The 23089-nt window shown below is 58.2% G+C and overlaps 1 protein-coding gene across 30 annotated transcripts in view; it reads left to right on the forward strand.

The window, feature by feature from the left end:
- The window catches only part of PTPRD (protein tyrosine phosphatase receptor type D), a 226045-nt gene that overhangs the window by 187635 nt on the left and 15321 nt on the right, over positions 1–23089 (forward strand). For 6 of the 30 annotated variants that reach the window (XM_032970552.2, XM_032970555.2, XM_032970557.2 and 3 more), the window contains 15 exons: positions 1315–1508; positions 1940–1966; positions 2665–2782; positions 5895–6503; positions 7285–7385; positions 10820–11076; positions 11399–11489; positions 11674–11922; positions 12898–13058; positions 13827–13838; positions 14299–14414; positions 14771–14815; positions 16915–17012; positions 20805–20928; positions 22660–22835. In XM_032970552.2, coding sequence (XP_032826443.1) covers positions 1315–1508; positions 1940–1966; positions 2665–2782; positions 5895–6503; positions 7285–7385; positions 10820–11076; positions 11399–11489; positions 11674–11922; positions 12898–13058; positions 13827–13838; positions 14299–14414; positions 14771–14815; positions 16915–17012; positions 20805–20928; positions 22660–22835 — 2378 coding nt within the window. The remainder of the gene's footprint in view (positions 1–1314; positions 1509–1939; positions 1967–2664; positions 2783–5894; positions 6504–7284; positions 7386–10819; positions 11077–11398; positions 11490–11673; positions 11923–12897; positions 13059–13826; positions 13839–14298; positions 14415–14770; positions 14816–16914; positions 17013–20804; positions 20929–22659; positions 22836–23089) is intronic. The other 24 variants (XM_032970565.2, XM_032970567.2, XM_032970569.2 and 21 more) reach the window with 11 other exon arrangements.

The following is a 23089-nucleotide window of genomic DNA, read 5'->3' on the forward strand; positions in this document are numbered from 1 at the left end:
CGTGACCACCGCACTGGAAAGGAGATGCGTGGCGATGGGGAGGGGCAGGGTGAGGGGCGAGAAATTGTGGGTGGAGGTCAGGGCTGAGGACACCCGTCGGTCAAATGCTCGCGCTAGCCCCCGGTCCGAGTTCGATCCGATTAGCCAACCGGCTCCGAGCGCCAGCTCTACCCCTGACTCTGACCGACGAGCCAAACGGCCACTAACTCGAACCAACTATCCAAACAATGTCTCGACCTAACTAATCCTGTGCTTAGCCATCTGATGAACGAAATGCTGGCCCTACTCCCAAGCGACTAACTCACACCGGTAATTACCCTGGTCTAACCAACTAGCCAATTAGCCGCTTGCCTCGCCCTGCCACTGCTTATAGCCCCAAAACAACTTAGACAACCAACCACTTGTCGCAACCCTCCATCTATTTGTAACCAATGATCCACTAGTACGAGCATTACCTCTAACCTATAACAACACTCTGCGTACGAGTTTTCCTCCTGAACATAGCCCTATAAGTAAATGTAGATTGTGATTCTGACTCCCGCCACATTGCCAGGCCCCTTTTTCTATTTTTTGCTCCGCTTTCCGGTGTCCGGTGCTCACGCCGCCGCCGCCAACTCCTTCGCGGTGGCGTCCTTCCTTTGCTCTCCGGTCCGGCTCCTCGGCGACTCTAACTCTCCTGGCAGAAAGTCTCTTTTGCCGGATCCGGCTGCACTGCGGCGCGGTTTCGGCAAACCCGGGGACGGCCGCCGTCGTCCGTCGGCCGTGATGGTAAAAGTTAGTCGGGTCGCTGTGAGCTGGCGGTACCTGCGGTGTGTCCTACGATGTGCGATCCACGGTAATCGTAACATCGTCTGTTACAATGAAGAGTGCTGCTGAAGCTCACGTTGCCTTGGTGATGGAGCGAGCACCGATAATCGCGAGACGAAGATGTTTTCCTGAAGGCACAGTGCGATCACTGTGGACCTTGCCACGCAATAACCCAAAGTGGAACGGTTTGCACACCGGACCTGCAATCCAGGGGTCACCGCTTTCCCTTGTGTGGCAGTTCAAACATCGAGCACGGTTCCTCAATCGCCCTGCGCCTGTCCACCCAGCGCCTGGGTTAGTCGACCGTGGGTCGCGTGCAGAGGGGCAAAGTGTGGGCACTGCCACCCCTTCTTAGACATCGGATGATCGTGGATCTTGCATCGTGCGATGTCTATCCGCGTTAGCATCGCCGTATTGCGGCGACCCGAGTGAATGGGCACGGGGCGATCGGGCGGTCGTGCGCACGTACGCGGTTTGAGCTGTGCCGTGTTGCCGCTGGGGGATCAGTGCCGAGCGGGCCGCCCCGCCGCGTGGAATCGGAGCCGCTGAACGCCACGGCGGTGCGCGTGTCGTGGCGCCCGCCGGCGCCTGGGCGGCAGCACGGAGCCGTCCGCGGCTTCCACGTCCACCTGGTGCGCGTCGTCAACGGGGAGCCGCGCGGGGCGACGCAGCTGCGCGACGTCATGCTGCCCGACGCGCAGGTGGGTGGCTCGCGTGTGCACTCACCTGTGCGCTCGCACGCACGCTCGCCTGTATGCTCACACGCTCACCTGCGTGCTCGCCTGTACACTCGTTCATACGCTCACCCCGCACACTCGCTCGTACTCTTGCCCCCAACTCAACCTGTGCACTGCCTGCATTCTAACCCCCGCACGTACGCTCAACCGCGCACTGATCGGCATGCACGCCTGTGCATACACCCACAAGGGTTGGCCCTGCGCTCTCACCCACACGCACACTCGCCCGCGCATTCGCACGCGCGCCACTCCTCGCACCTGCGCTCAACCGGCGCACTCTCACCACGCGCACGCGTTTCACCGCGCGCGCACGCACGCTCGATGTTTACCACACGCACTGATCTCTCCTCTTCCTCTCTTCCCTCCTCGGCCCGGACGTGCCGGCCGGTACCCAGGCGGACGCCAGCGATTCCACCGAACACGTGAGCACCGCGATTCGCCCGCACAGCCCTCGCACCGCACCTCCCAGCGCCCATTCTCAATCCGCTGCTCGACGGCTTGGTCGATGAGGGCCCAGGACTGGTTCGCAATTGAAATGTGCCACCACTCCCATACCCCCACCCCCCCCCCCCCTCCTCCTCCTCCAATATTTATGTTTAAATGAGATTGGCAATGAGAGATCAACGTGATTGTACAGCCCATGAGCGACTCCCGACGCAGTGCGGGTCGTGGGGGTTGTTTGACCATACATCACCACGCTGGTCAGTGCGCGATGGTCAAGGTGGGGGAGCCCACACAGCGCGGGTTGTGTCCGATTTCTCGGAAGGGTTTAATTTATCAGCGTGGAATCTGGCGGGTGGCTGCCGAGGCAAAGCACATTTGTGTCTCTGCGAGTTTTTTGCCAAATCCTTGGGTCAACGTGGCAGTGATCCCCAGTGTTAGTCCCCAGTAGCTACACAACTCCCCACTAAAGTATCGTTCGTTTCGCATCATCTTTATGAGAGTTATCGCCCACCCCTCCCTCCCCGCCACTTTAATTGGGACGCGTGTATAACACTCGCTGCCTTTCTCCCTCTCTCTCTCTCACTCCTCCCTCTGCCCTTCGGCCCCCTATGATACAACCCAACCCTTGCTGCCCCCATGTCCCGCCACACCCCCCCCCCCGCCCCCGTGCACATAGGAGATGATTATCGGGGCCCTGACCCCCGAAACGACGTACTCCGTGACAGTGGCGGCATACACGGCCAAGGGAGACGGGGCCCGCAGCAAACCTCGTCTGGTCGTCACGCTCGGAGCAGGTGGGCACTGCCTCTCCCACTCCACCGTCCGGGTTCAAGCCCCAGCGTTCGGGTCAAGGTTCCGAGGTCGGGGTTAGGGGTCGGTGTCAAGGTCCAGTCCGGGGTTTGGGTCAAGGCTGGAATGTTTGCCCGTCGACCACTTCCCGATTCGTCACCAAACGTGCACGTTTCGTCTGTCTGTTTGCTACAGCTGAGGTGTAGGGAATTCCAACAAGACCTACATCTCTGCTTTATTGACCTGGTCAAGGCCTATGATACCATCAGTAGGCCTGGGCTCTGAGTTGTTCTTTTTGCTTTCGGAGTCCCTAACCCGCTGCTCACGATCATTAAGGACCTTTATGATGGTGAGCAGACCCGGGTAAAACGACATGGCCAGGAGTTGGAGCCATTCCCTGTTCACCTTGGGGTGTGACAGGGATGTTCTCTGGCTCCCACATTATTAAACATCTATTTCGACCACCTAGTATCTGGTACAGAACTAAAGGGAGACTGATCAATGCCCGGGTGCGGTCAACCATGTTACGTATTCCGATGATCTGATGATTGCTGCTCACTCGGAGGAGGCGTTTGAGGTGCTGCTGCCGAACCTAGATTGTGCCACTAACAGGCGGGGCCTTAATCTTGATTTGAAGCTTTCGTGACTGCAGGAATCCATACTCTTTGAGGTGAAACCTTACCATTAGCCCTACCAAAGCTAAGCACCTGCCTGGGTATTTTGTACTATCAGACACATCACCTCCACAACTCCTAATTGGTGATGGGGCAGTTGTCGAGAGAGGTGGAGAGTTTTCCATGCCTGGAGAGTGTGCTCATGACTGGCTCCGGTTTGACAGCAGAGGTCTCACTCTGAATCAGTCGAGCGGCATTAACTTTTTATCGGCTGTTTAGCGCTGTCTGGAAGCTATCTTGTCTGTCGCTCCACACGAAGCTTTGGGCCTTCTCAGCCACAGTCCTGCTCTCCCTTCTCTACCCCCCTAATGGAACATCTTCGCCGGTTAGAAACATTTAGGCTGGCCTGCCTACGATCCATCCTGTTTTTAAGCAGGCTGTATTGTGTGAGGAGTTCACAAATCCTCGAAAGATGAGCTCCTTCGGCAGGCAAGGCTGTGTTGGCTGGGTCATGTTGCCCACATTACCAGCCACCGCATGCCGAAATAGCTTTTGTTCGGCCAGATAGAGGGAACTAAACAGGCGCGGCACGGGATAGATAATAGATGGAGTGATGTGGTAGAAGAGGATGTGGAGCTGAGTGCACTTGCCGATGACCGGTTCCAGCAGTGTCAAGATCGGCCTCTGTGGAGGAGGCTCGTGAAGGACGCTACTGGGCAGTTGGAGGCAGTCGCCCTCCAGCAACAACAGAGGGCAGAGGAGCTAAAACACAGCAAGTTGGCACAGTAGGGGCACAGGTGGTGCATCGGCCAGTCATCTCAGTCCGTCGACCCATCTCAGCTGGATCTGCCCAGTGACCTCCTGCTTGCGGGTGTACACTTCACGTGGCCTTGGTGACATCACCGCCACTTAGTGGTGAATAGCGGTCATTGTTGTTGTATGTATGTGGAACTTCTTTCGCACAGTAAGTAGCCAGCTGTGCTAATCAGAGGGAAAGACAGAAAACAATGGGTCTCTGTGTGTGTCTATGGGTCTCCGTGTGAGTCGGTTTATGTGTGTGTGTACGTTGAACTTCTTTCGCACCGTACATAGCCAACCGAGCGAATCGGGGGTGGGGGGGAAGGACAACAACCACTCTCATGCTCAGGGCCGATCAGACGGAAGCCCATGCCCACGGGGGGCAGTGCCACGCGAACACCTGCTGGGCTTTTATTTATCGAGATGATTACTTGGGACAGATTGCCAGATAAACAACTTTGTGGCTGCATGTGGCGGTTTTCTTTCTGTTATTGCTATTATGCCCGAAATTTCCATTTGTCTCTTTAACGACGACAAAACAAGAAAAGTGAAAACTTTTGCCGATTTTATGGCCGAACGGGTTTAATGGAGGACAATAAAATCAGAGGGGAAGTTCCTAATCGTCGCCAGCCCGCAGCTTCGCACGCACGTATGCATTCACGCACACACGCACGCACTCACACACGCACGCACTAACGCATGCACTCACTCATGCACCCAATCACACTCACACACACTCACCTACACACTCACGCACTATCACACACATGCACACACTCACGCACTTACGCACGCACTCACACACCCACGCACTCTTGCACATATACGCACGTACACACGCATGCACGCACACACTCACACACGTACTCACATACTCACACTCACACACGCACGCACTCACACACGCACGCACTCACATTTGCACGCACTCACATATGCACGCACTCACACACTCACGCACTCACTCTCACAACCACGCACACGCTCACGCACACTCACGCACTCACACACGCTCCTTCTGAAGGCTCCCACGGTTTAATGGATAACAGCGCCACCGGACTTGCAGACCAGAGGTCGTTGGGGCGATTGTATCTCCCGGCGTGGTAGTTGATACAATGGGGAAGAGTTTCTTAAATCCCCCACTCCACCGCCCCTGTACAGCCAGCAGTGGGAATGGATTCCGTGAGAAAGAGCTTCATAGCTCTATCGAATTCCTCCAGTATAAAAACATATTCTGATTCACCGCAGTTGGTCGACGGTCGTGGAAGAGTAGGCCAAAATACACTCCAAAGCTCCACATAAGCAGAGGCACCTCTGCCAGCAGTGGTGCGAGCAAATAAATGTCAGCGCTGCGCAGACTTGGCAAAGTTTGGACCGTAACGGTAGCACACACACACGTGGCCTCTACTGTATTGAAGTGGTAGCACACACACGTGGCCTCCACTGTATTGAAGCGGTAGCACACACACACGTGGCCTCCACTGTACTGAAGAAGTAGCACACACACACGTGGCCTCCACTGTATTGAAGCGGTAGCACACACATACGTGGCCTCCACTGTACTGAAGCGGTAGCACACACACGTGGCCTCCACTGTATTGAAGCGGGATGGGAGGGCGGGCAGGCGGGTGCCACGTTACATCCATTGCATCCGCAAACTCGAGTGGCTGACGTTCCTAACGCTCGTGTCGCCTCTCCCCGACAGTGCCCGGCCGGCCCCGTCTCTCCGTGAGCTACACCCAGGCCAACACGGCGCTGGTGCAGTGGCAGGCGCCCATCGAGACCCACGGCGCGCTGCTCGGCTACCGCCTCGCGTTCGGCCGCGCCGACGGCGACCGCCCGACCTCCCTCGATTTCTCGACGCGCGAGGACCACTACACGGTGACGGAGCTGCACCGCGGCGCCGTCTACTCGTTCCGCCTGTCGGCGCGCAACCGCGCGGGGCTCGGCGAGGAGGCCACGCGCGAGGTCGTGACCCCCGAGGCGGCGCCGTCGGGCTTCCCGCGCGGCCTGCGCGTGGTGGCGGCGACGGCCACCGGCGTGCAGGTGGCCTGGGAGGCGCCGGCGCTCCCCGAGCGCAACGGGCGCGTGTCGCGGTACACGCTGTCGTGCCGCGACATCGACGGCGCCGCCGAGCAGCTCGCCGAGGTGGAGCCGGCGCCGGGCGCCGACGCGACGACGGAGCAGGCGCTCGCGGGGCTGCGCGCCGGCGCCACCTACGACATCCGCGTGCGAGCGCACACGGCGCAGGGCCCCGGGCCCTACAGCCCCAGCATTCAGGCGCGAATTGCGCCATCGGGCACCGGCGACAGGGGTAAGGCCGACGGAGCGTCTACGCCGCAACCGCCCCCCCCCACACCCCCGCCGCTTCGGGCGACCGGTACCACGGTACACGGCACCAGCCAGGTCCCGTGGCCTCCGGCCACTGCCAGGATGAGGAGCAACTCTTCTCGGCGAGAGATGATCAGGAATCAGGTCCGACTCTCCGTAGCCGACGCCCTGGATGCTGCCGCTGCGCCGTGCCGGATGGACTCGGCGTTGGGTGGACTCGGGCCGTTGCGAGCGAGCGAACCACCCAAGCCAGCCGGCCAGCAAGCCAGGGAGCGAGCGTGCTCTTCAACGGAGCTGCAAAGCTGTGGTTGGGGTCGCTGCCAGCAGCCGATGGCAAACCCACGGACGTTCAGGGCTTTGTGTTCGCACAGCCGTGAACTCCACGGCGAGCGGCGAGCGAGCGCGTGCGGCGGTGTCACTCGCTCGGCGCGCGATTGAATCTGATCCGGAATTCAATCGCGAGAGGGTGTCGATTGTTTTCGTTGCGACGGACGCGGCAGTGCGTTCATTGCCGAAAGGAGCGTGCCGCGATCGCTCCCTGTCGCGATCGCGGGAGCGTCGCATCTCGGATTGTGCTCGGGAGGGACGGTTCCATCTCCTCTCCGACGGTTGCCATCCGCTCATCTGATCGACGAGCAAATCGGTTGACGAGCTTCTCACCTGGGCCTCGTTGTTCTCCCCTCCCTGCCCCGCCGCACCACCTTTGTCTCCCCTCCTCCTCCTCGCCCTCTCCCCTCCTCCGCCCTGTGCCTTTTTGCCTCCAGCAGCTTTCGTGAAGAACTTTGGGGTGAAGTCGGTGAGCCGCTCCTCGGCCTTGCTCACCTGGGAGCTGCCGGACTCCTACAGCCCCCAGCAGCCCTTCAAGGTGGGATGGGGGGGGCACTACCAAGGGGTTACTACCAGGGGATATAACGACACCCCACCCAGCGTGCACTCCCACATGGTCAACACCGCCGGTGCAACCGCCACGCCCCATCGAGCGCTAGCACGGGAACGCTGGAATGGGAGCGGCGCAGGGTTGGTGTCGCGCTCGCTTCACCATCTGGCGCGTTGTGCTCCCGCCCGCGTGTTGTAGACACGGGGCCGCCACTGCTCCCGCTCGCTCCTTCTCTGTCTCTTCTCTCTCTCTCTCCGCTTGCGATACCTCCTGCATCTCTGCACCGCCCGTGCGCTTGCGTCTCTCGCTCAGCGGTTCAACCTCCGCATCACTTTCCCCGCCTTATCGCTTCTTCAAATCTCTCCACCCCCCCACCGCCCCCGTCTCAGCTCCCCGCTAGGGGCCATGCCGCTCCCACGGCGAGCGTATCTCGCCACGCAGGCCTCCTCCCCGTGCTTGTTTCTACTTTGGGGGGGGGTCAATCACTTTTGTCTGCTCCCCCCCCCGCCCAGATAACAAAGCCAGCGACATTATTCACAAAGAAAGGACTCATTCGACCAAATTTGGCCGTTTTCTCATAGCCCGGGCTGCCTTCAGCCTGATTCTCCACGATCTGCCGCCACTCCACCAGCGCCGCGTTGGCCCGGGTGTAGCTCACGGAGAGACGAGGCCAGCCGGGCACTGTCGGGGAGAGGCGACACGAGCGTTAGGAACGTTAGCCACTCGGGTTTGCAGATGCAATGGATGTAACGTGGCGCCCGCATGCCCGCCCTCCCATCCCGCTTCAATAAAGTGGAGGCTACGTGTGTGTGCTACCGCTTCAATAAAGTGGAGGCCACGTGTGTGTGCTACCGCTTCAGTACAGTGGAGGCCACGTGTGTGTGCTACCGCTTCAATAGAGTGGAGGCCACGTGTGTGTGTGCTACCGCTTCAATACAGTGGAGGCCACGTGTGTGTGTGCTACCGCTTCAATACAGTGGAGGCCACGTGTGTGTGCTACCGCTTCAGTACAGTGGAGGCCACGTGTGTGTGCTACCGCTTCAATACAGTGGAGGCCACGTGTGTGTGCTACCGTTACGGTCCAAACTTTGCCAAGCCTGCGCAGCGCTGATATTTGCTCACGCCACCGCTGGCAGAAGAGCCTCTGCTTAAGTGGAGCTTCGGAGTGTATTTTGGCCTACTCTTCCACGACCGTAGACCAACTGCGGTTGGGGTCTTGGTGTTCGCAGGTACTGTCGGCACTGGGTGCCTCCAGTCGCGCCTTGAGATCAGCTGCTGGAGAACTTCCTGATGGTTCCCGGAAGTCGTTTGCAATCGCGGGGGCGTGGGCCTTTAGTTGCTGTGCTCCTTGCATTTGGAACTCTCTCGTCTAACTCTCGTGTGAGAAATCCTGTTGGCAACAGTCGGATGAGTTAGTGGGCGAGTGGCCGAGTGGGGTGAGGGAGTCAGTGGGTGGTTGCCTAAGTGAGTGGCTGAATGAGTTTGTCGGAGGGTGAGTAGATAGGGAGGTGAGTGAGTGAATAGGGTGGTAGGCATATCAGGAATTCTGCAGGCACAGGTAAATGTAGAAACATACTGGCGTGCTTACGCTGGGTTGTTTGGTATATTAAACCTCAGTACAGGTTGATCCATTTTGGATTCATGTAGCGTCTAATTGCGGCACGCCGCCTCCATCATACATCTCGCTATGGCTTGTGGCTACTCGTCACGTGCCAACTGCTCCAGTCTAACAGTGAGCCGGAACATGTTTGGTGAGCGATTAATCCCTGGCACGAGGTTGGCCTTCGATCGGGCGCAAGAGCAAGCACCGAGACGCGTCTTGTCTGTAGACATTAGCAGGGGTGGGGGGGGGGGCACGGGAAGCACAATCGCAGCGGCCGCTCCTACGGCCCTAAAGGTCGGAGGTTAAGTGTGCATGGCGTCACCGGCGCCACGCCACCGCAAAAGGGTTCGCGATCAATCGATGAGTGCCGGGAAAAGGAAACGATATAGGCGGTGATGTTGGTGGTGACAGTGGTGTTGGTGGTGACAGTGGTGGTGGTGACAGTGGTGGTGGTGGTGACAGTGGTGGTGGTGGTGACAGTGGTGGTGGTGGTGGTGGTGACAGTGGTGGTGGTGACAGCGGTAGTGGGGAGCACAGGTGGTGCATCTGCCAGTAATCTCAGTCGGTCAACCCATGGCACCTGGGTCTGTCCCGTGACCTCCTGTCAGCGAGCCTTCGACACTTCACGTGGCCTCAAAGTGCACCTGGCCTGGCACAAGCGCCGTGGTGACATCACTGTCACTTAGTCGCGAATGGTGGGTATTGGTGGTGGTGGTGGTGATGACAGTAACTGTGGGGGTGTCGGTTGTGGTGGTGGTTGTGATGATATTGGTGGTGGTGATAGTGGTGGCAGACAGCCAAATAAAATTGTTCTGCCATTTAATCAACACCTCCTTGGGTGTCATCGTTTTTGTTCCGACAGAAAATAATTAGCAATGGTGATAGTGATACTTAGCCGAGAGCTTAAAAAGTCAGCTATCTCAGCACAACTCTTCAACCTATTTTTCGCTATCTCCCTTCCCCTTAACCCTGACTCTAGAACTAGCCTTAACCTTCATTTCCAACCCTAACTAACCCTTAAACCTAGTCCTAGTCCTTAAGTCTAACTCTGGCCCTATCCCAAACCCACCCCCTGCTCTCATCCTTAACTCGAACGCCCGAACAGCATCAAATAAAAACAAACAACGCATATCTCAACACCTGCCCATAACCCTGATCCTCCCGCTCGTCATCCCTCCGTCATCGGCCGTGTTCAATCTGTCTGCTGGATGAAGGCTTCCCCCCCCCCCCCCAAGTCATCACCTTCCCTCACGGTTTTGCGGTTGTCACGAGCCCATGTGGATCCAGCACACTCGCTGGACGTCCGCCTCTCGGAGCGCCGTCCGCTTCGCTCTGCCCCCCCCCCGCCCCACCCCCCAGGATGGACGGATGGACCAACGCACCACTTCGTGGCTAGCCCGTCGAAAATTGCGCGACCCGCCCAACGGTAGCGAGATGTTAACTCCCTCGCCTGGTATGCAGGAGGCGGTGGGTTCGATCCCGGCCCTGACACCTGCTGTGTATTTGGAGTTTGCGTCTCTCTCTCCGTGGTCGCGCGGAGTTTTCTCCGGGTCCTCCGGATTTTCCCTCCACATTTAGAAGCAACATCTCGCGTTTAGAGTATTTCGTTGCTATACATTTCCACGTGATAAGCCACTTCGTTGGGCTATCATTTGTGGCCCAATCACTTCTGAAAAATATATACATTCGGCCTCACCTGGTAAAAAAAAAAAATTGGAGAAAAAATAATGTTTCCACAACTTGTCTCGAGGCTCATGCTCCCATGTGTGCCACCCTCCTCCTCCTTGTGCCCGCCACCCCCTCCCCCCGCCCACGGCAGATCGTGGTGAACAACGGGCAGCAGATCGAGGTGGACGGCTGGGCGACTCGCAAGCGCATCGCCGGCCTGCTGCCCAACACCGAGTACTACTTTGGGCTCGCGAGCCGCGGCGACGGCGCCGGGGGGCTCCAGCAGGAGGTGGGGGTGCGCACGGCTCCCGACCTCCCACAGGGAAAGCCGCTGGCGCTGGGCCGTGTGCGGCCCGACGGCACGCTGCCCACCGAGCTGCCGGACCCACCGGAGGAGGTCAGCTTGAGGTGAGGGGGGGCCCTGCCCGGCGCTGCCGATCCCTGCCCGATTCAGGCCACAACTTTGCACGAGGGTGCCGCAGGCATCGGATCATCGTTACGAGAGTTATCGTGACCTTCCCCCCCTGTTACAGACAGACAGACAGATGCTACAAAGCATTATTTAAAAATCTGTGATATTGATCGATGCATCGTTAGACCCGGAAGAACCCATGTTAATCGTCACACCCCGACTGCCCATCTCCGTCGTCTGCGTACGAAACCATAAAACGGACCGCGTGTCGTCTGCACGTCGTCTGCACGTCGTCTGTGTATCGTGTGCGTGTCGCAGAGCGTACTACGTGGTGGTCGTGCCGCTGAAAAGACACAAGGGCCGCTTCGTGAAACCGGCCGAGATTCCCGACGATCTGGACCTCGACGAGGTGACCCAACCCCCCCCCCTCCACCTCCCCCTCCCCCACCGAATCGCGACGACCTTTCGCCAATTCAATTCATGGCGACCCGCCGCGCCGCGCTTTTTAGAAAATCCGGCGAAAAACGGCGACAACTAGCAGCTCGCCTCCCCCCACCCCCCACCACCCCCCACAAACCGCACTCCCACCGCAGATCGTGGACGGCGGCAGCCAGCAGCGGAGGAGGAGACGGAGGCGGCACGGTCCCGTGGCACGTGCAGCCCGGGACGTCGAGGGGCCGCGGCCCTATGTGGCGGCCCGCTTCCCGGGGGGGCGGCTCCCCGCCGACTTCACGCTGGGCGACGGGCTGGAGTACGGCGGGCACGTGAACCGCCGGCTCTCCGCCGGGCAGGACTACGTCTTCTTCGTGCTCTACGAGCTGGAGCCACACGATGCGGGCAGCGTGAGTACCGCCAGCGCCACTCCCGCGCCGCCACTTCCCCCACCTCCAACTTCCTGCCGGTGTGAGCCCGACAGCCGCCCTGGTTAATGCCGCTCCGAGCCGTGCGTCTCGCTCGGGTCGCAGGTCACCCAGATCGTAGGTCACATGGTTCAAAGGTCGACTGAGTCCCGGGTCAGCCGGACCGCAAGCTTCCTGGGTCACGGGTTATCTGGCCATGGTGGCGAGATGCTAACTCCCTCGCCTGGTATGCAGGAGGTCGTGGATTCAATCCCGACCCTGACGCCTGCATATATGGAGTTTGCATGTCTCCTTGTGATCATGTGGAATATTTCTCCAGGTCCTCTGGTTTTTCCCTCCATATTTAGAAATATGCATTTAAAGTATTTGGCTGCTATAAATTTCCGCATAAGCCACTTCCTTGAGCTACCATTTGTAGCCAGGTTTATTCTGAATAAGAACTCTATAGCTCAGTGGGTTTTACCTGGTAAATTAAAAAAAATGTTTTCATCGTTTTAAAATATGCACCAATCTGCTCTGCAATGGACGTTCAAGATCTCCGTGGGGTTAATTGAGAACGAGTAGGCCAAGTGTTTCCCAGCGTCGTGGTCCACGTTCGCCAAAGTTAACGAGTTACTCGCAAATGGCCAAGTCGGTAAAAGAGCCACAGCAATGCCGCTCCGTGCTGGCAGGCGGATACCCAACTGGTTATCTGCGCTGGCAGGGTCTGCTGCCGCATGGCGCGTCGCCACGTCTGGCATGGCAGGAAAGGTGTGAATATTAAACGAAGAAGAATACGAAAAGCAAGAAGACGATGATGATGATGATGATGCAATCAAAGCCAGGATAATGAGCGTGTGCCGGTTGAGCATCTTTAACCCCTGGGCCAACCCGGCCAGGATGATCCGTGAATCCGCGCGTTGAGTGCATGACCCCGTTGCATCGTACCTCTCTCTCTGCGTCTCTGCGCGCGGTTAGCGGATGTTCGTGGCGAGCCCCTACTCGGATCCCGTCGTGTCTCCCGACCCCGAGCCGCTGCCCATCACGGAGGAGGAGGAGGGCCTGCTCTGGGTGGTGGGGCCCGTGCTGGCCGTCGTCTTCATCATCTGCGTCGTCATAGCGATCCTCCTCTACAAGAGGTGCGGTCCCTTCGTCTTCCCCTCGCCCGCGCCATTCGAAGCGTGCCCGGTTCTGCCGCTGGCGAGGCTCCGATTGTCGGAAACCGCTCCGGCGTGTTTTGCCCATGTCCCACTGATGCTGCCGAAAACAAAATGCGTGCTGCCAAAATGGCCGTGCGGCCGACGGGATATGATGGGGGGCGCCGTTGTCTGATCATTTATTTTTAATATCCGCTATGATAGCCCGCCAAAACACCACCCACGCGCCATCACCCGTCGCCAGCCACCATCCATCACACGGCGCTGCTGCTTGCCAACGGCAACAAGCCCTTCTCTTTCACGTCACGCGGTGCAGCAGGTGGCGTGCCCCGGCGGTAGCACATTCGCCGCCCTTTGCTGCAAAGGCTCACCGTTGGAATCCAGCGGCCACCCTGGTTAATGCTGTAGCGGGCGCTAACCGTGAAGAGACTACGCGCCGTCCGCTTCGCTCTCAGCGGACGTTAAAGATCTCGCCCCCCTTGACAGCCAATCACAAGAGCAGGCCATCGTGTTACGATTTCAGCGTCCACATTTGCCAATTTCGATATTCTTCCAACCGCGAAATGTTCTCAATTAGGGTCACACACGCGCACACGGAGGTAGCGATCATCCCTGGTCAGCGGACCCATGCCCCCCCCCCCCTCCCCCCCGTGTCGCTCTCGTAAAACGCGAGTTTTGGGCAGCGTCGTCGACAGTGGATAACAACGTTTGTGTCCTTGTCCCCTTCTTCTGCTGTCATGGAAACCGCAGCAAACCGGACAGGTAAGACATCGGGAAGCCATCGCTCACCCTGCCCTCATCGGCCACCGTGATAGAACAAAATCCCCGAACGATGCCCAACTATTCGTAGTTTCCTCAGTGAGTTTGTGCCAGCTGTGAACGCGAAACAGCCTGAGCTAGCGTGAACCAGCTGGGAGCGACCAGAGAGTGTGGGCGAGCTGGCAACAGGTGCGAACACTTCTGGGAACCTCAACAATCAGTCATCATCCAGGTGCGGAATTAGCTCTGCGTCCCAGCGAGCGCGTCCCGATTTTGAGTCTTGCTCTGGCTCGTCACTTTTGAGCGTTGGCACCCAGTCCCGGTGGGGGTGGAGGACATGACCCCTGTCAAGCAACAGCCAGGGGTCATGGCGGTGGCGGGGTCAGAACTTCCTCATTGACGAGCTACAATGGCTGCCCCCCCCCCCCCCACCTGCCCCGCCCACCCCGCCCGGGCCCCGCAGGAAGAGGAGCGACTCGGACCCGGGGAAGCCGATGCTGCCAGGAGGAGCGAAGGAGACGTCGCCCCTGCACACGTCGGACCCCGTGGAGATGCGGAGGATCAACTTCCAGACTCCAGGTGCCGCCCCCCCCCACCACCACCACCTCCACCCCCCCGCCCCCCCCTCCCGCCCACCCCCACCACCCACATCCTTTATCCACCATCACCGCTGCCGCCTCCTCTCCGTGCGTTTGACGCTGCGGGGGGCCCGGCGCGTCAGCTGCTCACTCCGTGCGGAAATCGCTGCCGCGAGCGCCGTTACAGTTGCCGTTATTTTATTTCCGTCGGCGGTTCTCCGTTATTTTTAATTTACTTCTCCCTCGAAATGTGCCCTTGTCGCTTGTCTCCGTGCGTTTTATTTTCATATCTTTATTTGTTTGTTTCGGTTTTTTTTCCTCCCCCTCCGTTATTTTTTTTATTCCTTCTCCTCGCAGGTTTTCCTGCAGGCAGTCTGCCCGGCGAGCTGGCCGCCCCCCAAAGTTAGTCGCCATCCCTCGTCCGCTACCCTCCCCCCCTCTCTCCATCTCACTCACGTTGCCCCCCCCCCCCCCCCCCACACCGCCGCCACCTTCCAAACCCCCGCCCTCTCCCATCCGCTCATGGCATGCCAGGCCCGGCAGGGTCCAGGGTGGGTGGGGAACCCAGGGCGTGTGGGCGGCTGCTCTTTTAAGAGTTCGCTGGGGCTCGTTCAAAACTGCATCCCTGCACCCCCTCCGCCCCCCCCCCCCCCCCCCCCCCCACTTTATCATAATTATTTGGCTGACAGGCCCCAGCCGAGCCAACGGGCTCCAGCCGATGATGATGCCACCACTACCTCTGTCCTCACCCTGGCCCTTTGCCATTTGTGCAATGAGGGGCCTATCTGCTGTGACAAAAAATGGGGGGGGGGGGGGCCCTATCCTGTGCTGTTGGTCGCCCACACCCCTCAGCCTAGGGGAGCCGCCCCCCACTCCCCCCACCACCCCCCCCACTTCAGCTGCAAAGCACTGACCTCCACCCTCTCGGCACCAACTCACGTCTCTCCCAATCGGCGTCATTTCTCCAGCCCAGCCTCGTGCCGGAAACACTAACCGCCTCGCCCTTTCTTCCCTCCCTCTGCGCGCTGCCTCTTTAACTGCCAGCGCCGCCGGCGAGCGCGTGTCTATTAAAAGCCATCCATCCGTCCCCGGGCTTCCTCTCCCTCCTCTCTTTCTCTCTCTCTCTCTCTTCCCCTCTCTCTCTCTCTCTTTCGTCATAGGGCGAGAGCCGGTGAAATTATTGGGTCGCATTTTTAACCGCGATCCCCATTCGCCACGACCGCATAGCCGCGTAACCATCCCCGGTCGTTGCCGGCCACGTTAACGCGCACGCCGTCCGTTCTCACGGAGGGGCCGAGGCTCCAACGGCTTCTGCCGCCGCCCACCCCCTCTGCCTCCATCCCATGCTCCTGGTGGACACCGGTTGCCACCAGCGCCGTCAACCCCCCTCCTTCCCCCCCCCCCCCCCACCGGCTGCCGGCGCTCATACGGACGACGGCACCAAGACCCTCGGCCCGCGATCGGGGAAAAAAAAAGGCCCGCGGCCTTGTCGCGCCCGTTCAATTCGGCCGCCTTGTTACGTCTCGCTCGGGTCGCAGGTCGCTCGGGTCATAGGTCACGTGGTCAGCTCGACCGCAAGCTTCCTGGGTCATGGTTCATCCGTGTCACAGGGTCATCTCGCCACGGTGGCAAAGTGTTGACGTGGTCGCTTGGATTTTTCCCCAGGTCCCCCGTTTTTTCCCTCCTCAACGTGCATTTAGATTTATTTGGCCGCCATAAATTTCCACGTGAAAAGCCACTTCATTGAGCTGTCACTTGTAAGCCAGCTCGCTCCTGAAATATAGCTACACAGCTCAGTGTTGGGCTTTACCTGGCAACAACAACAACAACAACAAATTGCTTAGTTTACTTTCCTGGCTTTCCTGGCTCCTCGGCCACGGCATCTTCACGCCATTAACCACGTCCGCATTAACACCGCAGCGCAGCGCCGGACGCGTCCATGCACGTGTGCTCTTGTCATGACGACTGCGTGCGCTGCTCTCACGGTTATCGCGTGCGCTGTTCTCACGACGATAGTTGCGCGATTTTCCCACGACGATCGCATGTTCACCATTCTCGCGGTCACATGTTTACCATTGTCATGCCCGTCACATGTTTACTCATCCCATGACGACACATGTTCGACTCATCTAATATCCATCCAATAGCCATTCGATGGCGCGTTTTGCCTGTCTCATGACGATCACACGTGCGTGTGCTGTCTGTCATGTGCTGTGTGTCGTGTGCTGTGTGTCGTGTGCTGTGCGTGCCGTGTGCTGTGCATCGTGTGCTGTGCATCGTGTGCTGTGCATCGTGTGCTGTGCATCGTGTGCTGTGCATCGTGTGCTGTACATCGTGCGCTGTGCGTGTGCTGTACGCGTGCTGTCTGTCGTGTGCTGTGCGTCGTGCGCTGTGCGTGTGCTGTGTGTGCCGTGTGCTGTGCATCGTGTGCTGTGTGCGGGCTGTGCATCGTGTGCTGTGCGTGGGCCCGGTGGTCCGTCTCGTGCCTCCCCCACCCCCAGGCATGATCAACCACCCTCCGATCCCCATCGCGGAGCTCTCCGACCACGTCGAGCGACTCAAGTCCAACAACAACCTCAAGTTCTCGCAGGAGTACGAGGTATGCGGACGATTCGCGGGCGACTCGGCGGCGACTCGGGGACGACTCTGGGGCGACTCGCGGGTGACTGGCGGGTGACTCTGGGGCGACTGCCGCCCTCCCTGCGGTCACTCTGCGCTAGCCACCGGACCTGTGACCTGTCTGCATACCCCTCCCTCGCAGGCCCGACCGCCTCCTTCTCACTCTTTTATCGCTCCTGTCATGGTCACTGGTCCCGTGAACTTAACTTACCGATTCCTGCACCCGTGAATTTCACTCGCCTTCGCTGGCCTCTCTGTGTGCGGTGAAGAAGGGCCATTTCCCGAAACGTCGCCTGTTACATACTTTTTGCTTATCAAGGCCCGCGGTGTTATTGACGAACGTGTTGATTTTTGGTCCGTGCACCATGCCAAGGCTGAAGCCTGCTTCGGTTTTATTAACTCATCGGTGTCACCATCAACCGCATCAGAACGTCAGCAGGCCGATGCGCAACATCTCCTTCACGAACGGAGAGTTCAAGGCACGAACCACAGCGGTGCGACTGCGGCCATGCAAGCGACACCACGGACCGTCCAGTAAACCCACTAGTAACGAATTGGCACGTTCTGTTTACGTGACAAACCTCATCAATTGGCTGTGTCGGGTGGCGGCAGGTTCAGCGACACACTTTTTTTTTATTTACCCAATCTAATCCAACACAAACCTCTGTTAGGGAAACCCACTGTTGCCTGCGCTCCTTCAATGGACGAGGGACGGCAAAGCCACGCAAACTCTCTCCTGAATCCCTCTCGTGACGAGCAGACCTCGTTAGTTGGGTGTCCAAAGCCTCCTGACCACCTTGCTGCTGCCATCTCGCACGAGGATGGGACTCGTTAATTAATTTATTCATGTATGAGCCCTCTCTTTCGGGTTGGCGGGGAGGGGGGCGGGCGGGGGCGACGTCACGTACAGGGTGACGTGACGCACGGCTGCAGGCCACGTGCCTTTGTTGTTTGTCATAACGGAATGGGAGTTAGGGGTCGCGTTATATGTAGGGGGGTAGTATTATGCTTGGGGTTATGAGACAGGGTTGGGGGGTGAACAGAAATGTTAGAATTTGGGTGAAGGTTACGGGTAGGGGAAGCTAAGGGTTAAATGTCTGGTTATTGTGGGGTTACGGTTGGACGTAAAGTGGGATTAAACAATGTAAAAATCAGCTCCTACCACTTCAATTCGTAGGGTTGGGACTTGCGTGGAGTAGGGTTGTAGTGGTAGAGGTAGGAATATGGTAGGGGCAGGAGTTACGCCTGGTGCTAGTGTAAGTGATAGCCATTATAGCTCAGGTGTAGTGTTGGGAGTTAGGTGTGCTATTCGTTGGTAGTGGTGGTGTTCGCGTAACTTAGGGAGTAGGTGTAGCGGTAGGGTAGTGTTCCCGTTAGTTGCTAGGCGTAGTGTTAGGGGTTAGGTGTAGTATTCGGGGTAGTGGTGGTTTAGTGTTCGTGATGGGGGTAGAGCTCCCCCAGGTAGCCATGTGATCCTGATTGGGAGTTACGCGGCCCCAGGTTTGTGTGACCGCCGGGGGCATCATCGTCCAATTATTCAGCAGATTTGTCACGCCCGCGTCTCCGCTGAGCTGAGAGAATAACTGAATTACATTTAAATTAGTTCTGACAACAAAGCCTGTTCAAATGCACCCCCTACCCACCCCCCTCGCCTCCACCCCCCATTTTGCCCCCCACCACCACCGCCAACCACCACCACATCTCCCTCCCTCCATCCACTTCACCCACACGGTGCAGTGTGTTTGCAAACTCACACGTGCACGCACACACACGCGCGCACTTACGGAATCACACGCACACTTGCACACGCACCCATACGCAAGCGAACGCGAGCATACTCACACATGCACGCACACGCGCACACACTTATACACTCGCACGCTTGCACATTTGCACATACACAAACGCACACACGTGCACCCACACATACACAAGCACGCACACGCGCGTGTCGTAGTGAAAGCCAGGTGTGTGCGTGTGTGCAACGCAGCGCCACAGATGCCAGGAGGCAGAATTCAGTTCCATGCGACACAAAACCTCACTGATGTGACGCCTCCGCATGACACCTGCGTGTGTGTGTGCGTGTGTGCGTGTGTGCGTGTGTGCGTGTGCGTGTGTGTATGCGCGCATGTGGGGAGCGGTAGTGTGTTGCTAGCTTACTGCACTACGAGCCCAGCGACCAGAATTCGAATTCCGCTTACCGCCAACACCAGTGACGATTATCTGAACCAGTTTTGGGCCTTCCCTAGGTCAACTCAGCATTAAATGAGTACCTGGTGCGATGTGATCAACATCGCCACTCGCGAGAGAAAGGCGACGTGGCGTGGTGCTGGCCACCCACCCCCTCGTGTGCCGTGCCGGCCTTTCATAGGTGCTCGCTAACAGCACTTGCCCCTACAGTCTGTTTTGCCTAAAAGGGAGATCTTTGTCTTTGTGTGCATGTGTAAGCGTACATGTGTGGCGTAACTGTGTACGAGCATGCATGCGTGCGCTTGTACGAGCGTACACGTGCATGCACGTGTGTGTGCGTGTGCGTGAAAATATCTCGCGTGCAGCCTGAATGCACACACTCGCATGCATCACACGCGCACCCCCCCCCCGCACGTACATACGAGCGCACGCACGTCATAGGGGCCACGTACTTGAGTCGCATGTGTCAAGGTCGCACGTGTGCGTCGCTCAAAGGTAAATCCTGCGTAGTCGGATTTGTGTTCCGCGCGCGTTTGATATTATTTCGTCACGAAGGCTGCTTTCAAATCTCACTGCCACGTGGGTTGAATGCGTCTCCATTACATTCTTCTCGGGAAAATCCCCAATAAATCATATTTACTGGTTAACCCTTAATCCATTTATGCGCCATGCAAATTGCCTATCTCCAATCTTATTCTTCATTCTCTCATCACGGATGTACCATTGCGAGCGTATCGCACGGCGCAGCGGCGGATTTATCGCCCCGCGCCCGCTCGCCGCTCCATCACCCCCTCCCTCCCTCCTTCCTCGTGTCATCTGTGTCTTCATCTCTCCCTGCTTTGCAAAGCTCCCAGCTCCGTCCCTCACTTTATCTTCCGCCTCGATCATTCAAATTGTTCCTGCTGCGTCTATTTCGTCGTCGTCGTCCCCCCCCCCCCTTCCCTCCCCCGTGCTCAATTCGAAGAGAATTCACTCTGGGGTGTCCGTTAGGCGATGACTTGGTGCCAATCCGGCACGGCGGTTGCTTACGAGACCATCACAAACCGAAGCCAATTTCCTGCTCAAATGAGCACCGAAGGGCGGTGATCACCTTCCCTGCAGAGGCAGCGGCGAAATTTCGACGTTGCCCTGGTGGGGGCGAGGCTCGGCTTTTATGCCGCGCGAGCTCATCAAGAGCGTGTGTCGTTGGATGGGGTCGCCTTACTTTGGATCTTGGAGGCGTGGACGTCGCCCCGATTATTCTGAGCGCTCGTGCAAAAATGGCTGTGCGTGTGCGGCGGGCAGTGCGTAGTGGAAGAGGCCAGGTGGTGGCGCAGACCCTTGCGATCTTCAGGGTTGGTGGATTACGTAGAGATCTGTAAATCTCCCACCAGCGCCTGGCATTCCTAAGAGAAGTGCTTCCGTTGGAGTTTGCAAATATGACGTGACGTTGAATACGATGGTGCTGCAGGGTTGACCGTGGATGCACTGTGCCGGTGTCTGTACGGTATTGACCGTAAGGCTGTGATGCGTGTACCTCCTGGTGGTGCCACTGTCTGTGTGGTTGACCGTGGCTGTGATGCGTGTGCGTGTCCCTCCCTAGTCGATCGACCCCGGGCAGCAGTTCACGTGGGAGCACTCGAACCTGGAGGTGAACAAGCCGAAGAACCGCTACGCCAACGTCATCGCGTACGACCACTCGCGCGTCATCCTGCAGACGCAGGACGGTGAGCGAGCGCGACGCGCCGTGCGACGTGAAGTTGGGGGGGGAGCGTGAATCTTTACGTGTGAGCGTACGCGTTTGCGTAACTGTGGACGAGCACACGATGCCGTGCGCGCTTGTGCGAGCGTACGTGTGCGTGCGCGCATGTGCGCATGTGCGTGCGTGCACACGCACGTGTGGGTGAAACATCGCACGTGTATCACACGCGCCGCCCGCCCCACCCGACCGGCCCGAACCGACGACCTCTGGATGGCAAGTCCGGCGTGATAGCCGTTACACCGCGGCAGCCGTCCCCACGTGCCTCTGCAGCACGTGGCACGAAAGCAGCACATGCTGCTCACAGGGCAGTATGCAAGTCAAGTAGATTTCGCTTAACCCCGGGTGGGAACTCCAGAGACCCGGGATAGAAGTCTCATTCGCACAAACGCGGCCTGGGCCACCAGTTCAGGAAATAAGCGAAAAGCAATCGGTGCAGAAACAACTGCAGCGTCACGTGAGAAACGAAAGAAGCATTGCACGAGCACGGATCCATGTTCAATAATTAATTCCCCGCAGCGCGCGTTGGCTCGGGAATGTTATTTTTAGACCGATCGCGGTGCAGTCGCAACGAATTCAACGTATAATGAGTATCAATCCTAACAATGCGCAGAATTCACTCGCGTCCAGCGACAAAGTCACGAGGCCGAGGCCCCCCCCCGTGGCGCAGCTGCGCGCGAGGTGCAGAGGTCGAGACTAAATGGCGACCGATGCGTGAGCGGACGAGGGCTGCGCACGACGTGCAATTCCAACGGAGGGGGGGGAGGGAGAGGGGGGGATGGACGCTGTCGCAAAGAATCCACGGCGGCGGCGGCGGCGGCACCGCTCGCTTCTCCCAACGCACCAAAGAACCGCGGGCGGCAAGTGCATCTCCGTGCAAGCCGCGCGATTAAAATTGCAGTGTTCGTGCATAAATCTTGCGGCGCATATAAAGCGCACACCTTGACCGTGCACATTAACATAATCCAATATTTCGCAGGCATCATAATCCAATATCCTGCATTAACATAATCCAATATTACGATATTAACATAATTCAATAAGTCACATTAACATGAATCAATATCAGGGGGGGGAAAGGGCGAGCTGGGGAGGTGTGTGAGGGCAGTGCGTGTGTGTGTCCGTACGTTTACGTGTCCATCTCTACGTGCCCATGCACGTCTGTGTGTACGTGTGTATGCGAGTGTCTGCGTGTGTATTTGGTTTTTGTCCGTGTGTGTGTATGTCTTTAAGGCCATACTGGGGGATCTTTGTCATTTTGGGGAAGCGATTTTCGCTCACGGGCAAACATCGGACGACGAATATCTGAACCGGTCCTGGACCTCGCCTAGGTCGACTCGGCCTTAAATGAGTACCTGGTGCTGTGCGTAAAACGTCGACATCAGTCGAAACAAATTGGCCATTGTCTGCTAGCATCAGGGTCCAAAATTGACCAAATCTGAGAAATTACTCAACGAGTTTGTACACAGCGGCAATCATCACCCCATCCTTGAGTCGCCTCGTGCTGCTCAGGAACAGCTGCCACCGGGGGTGCCCCTTTCAAAATGTTTATCACGTGTTAAATGCTCCGTGACACCCACCGGCTTAAAAAGTGGGGGGGGGGGTCTCTTATCAAAGAGAAATCTCGTCGTCGTCGTCATCGTCTTCGTCATTTTATATCTCCCCGTGCTCTCTTGCTTCCTCCCACCCTGGCTTGCAGGAGTCCCGGGCAGCGACTACATCAACGCAAACTACATGGACGGCTACCGCAAGCAGAACGCCTACATCGCCACGCAGGGCCCGCTGCCCGAGACCTTCGCCGACTTCTGGAGGATGGTGTGGGAGCAGCGCAGCTCCACCATCGTCATGATGACACGCCTGGAGGAGCGGTGCCGGGTGAGAGCGGGCGACGTTGCACCTCCTTCCTCCTCCCTCCCTCCTTTATCGCGATGACGATGCGACGGGGTGGATTGGCGGGCGGTGGCGTTGACTGCATGACAGTCCGCTCGCGCAAAATGCAAGCGATGGGAATTGTTCGGTGTCCGTTCCGCGCGGATAGAGGCGGCCCTCTCGGAACCAGGGAGGGAGGGAGTGAAGGAGGGAGGGAGGGAGTAAATCTGCCACGACGCGGAGGGAGGGGGAGGAGGGGG

Source organism: Petromyzon marinus, chromosome 44 (assembly GCF_048934315.1).
Source record: "Petromyzon marinus isolate PM22_M1 ecotype Great Lakes invasive population chromosome 44, UKy_Petmar_22M1.pri1.0, whole genome shotgun sequence".
NCBI lineage: Eukaryota > Metazoa > Chordata > Hyperoartia > Petromyzontiformes > Petromyzontidae > Petromyzon > Petromyzon marinus.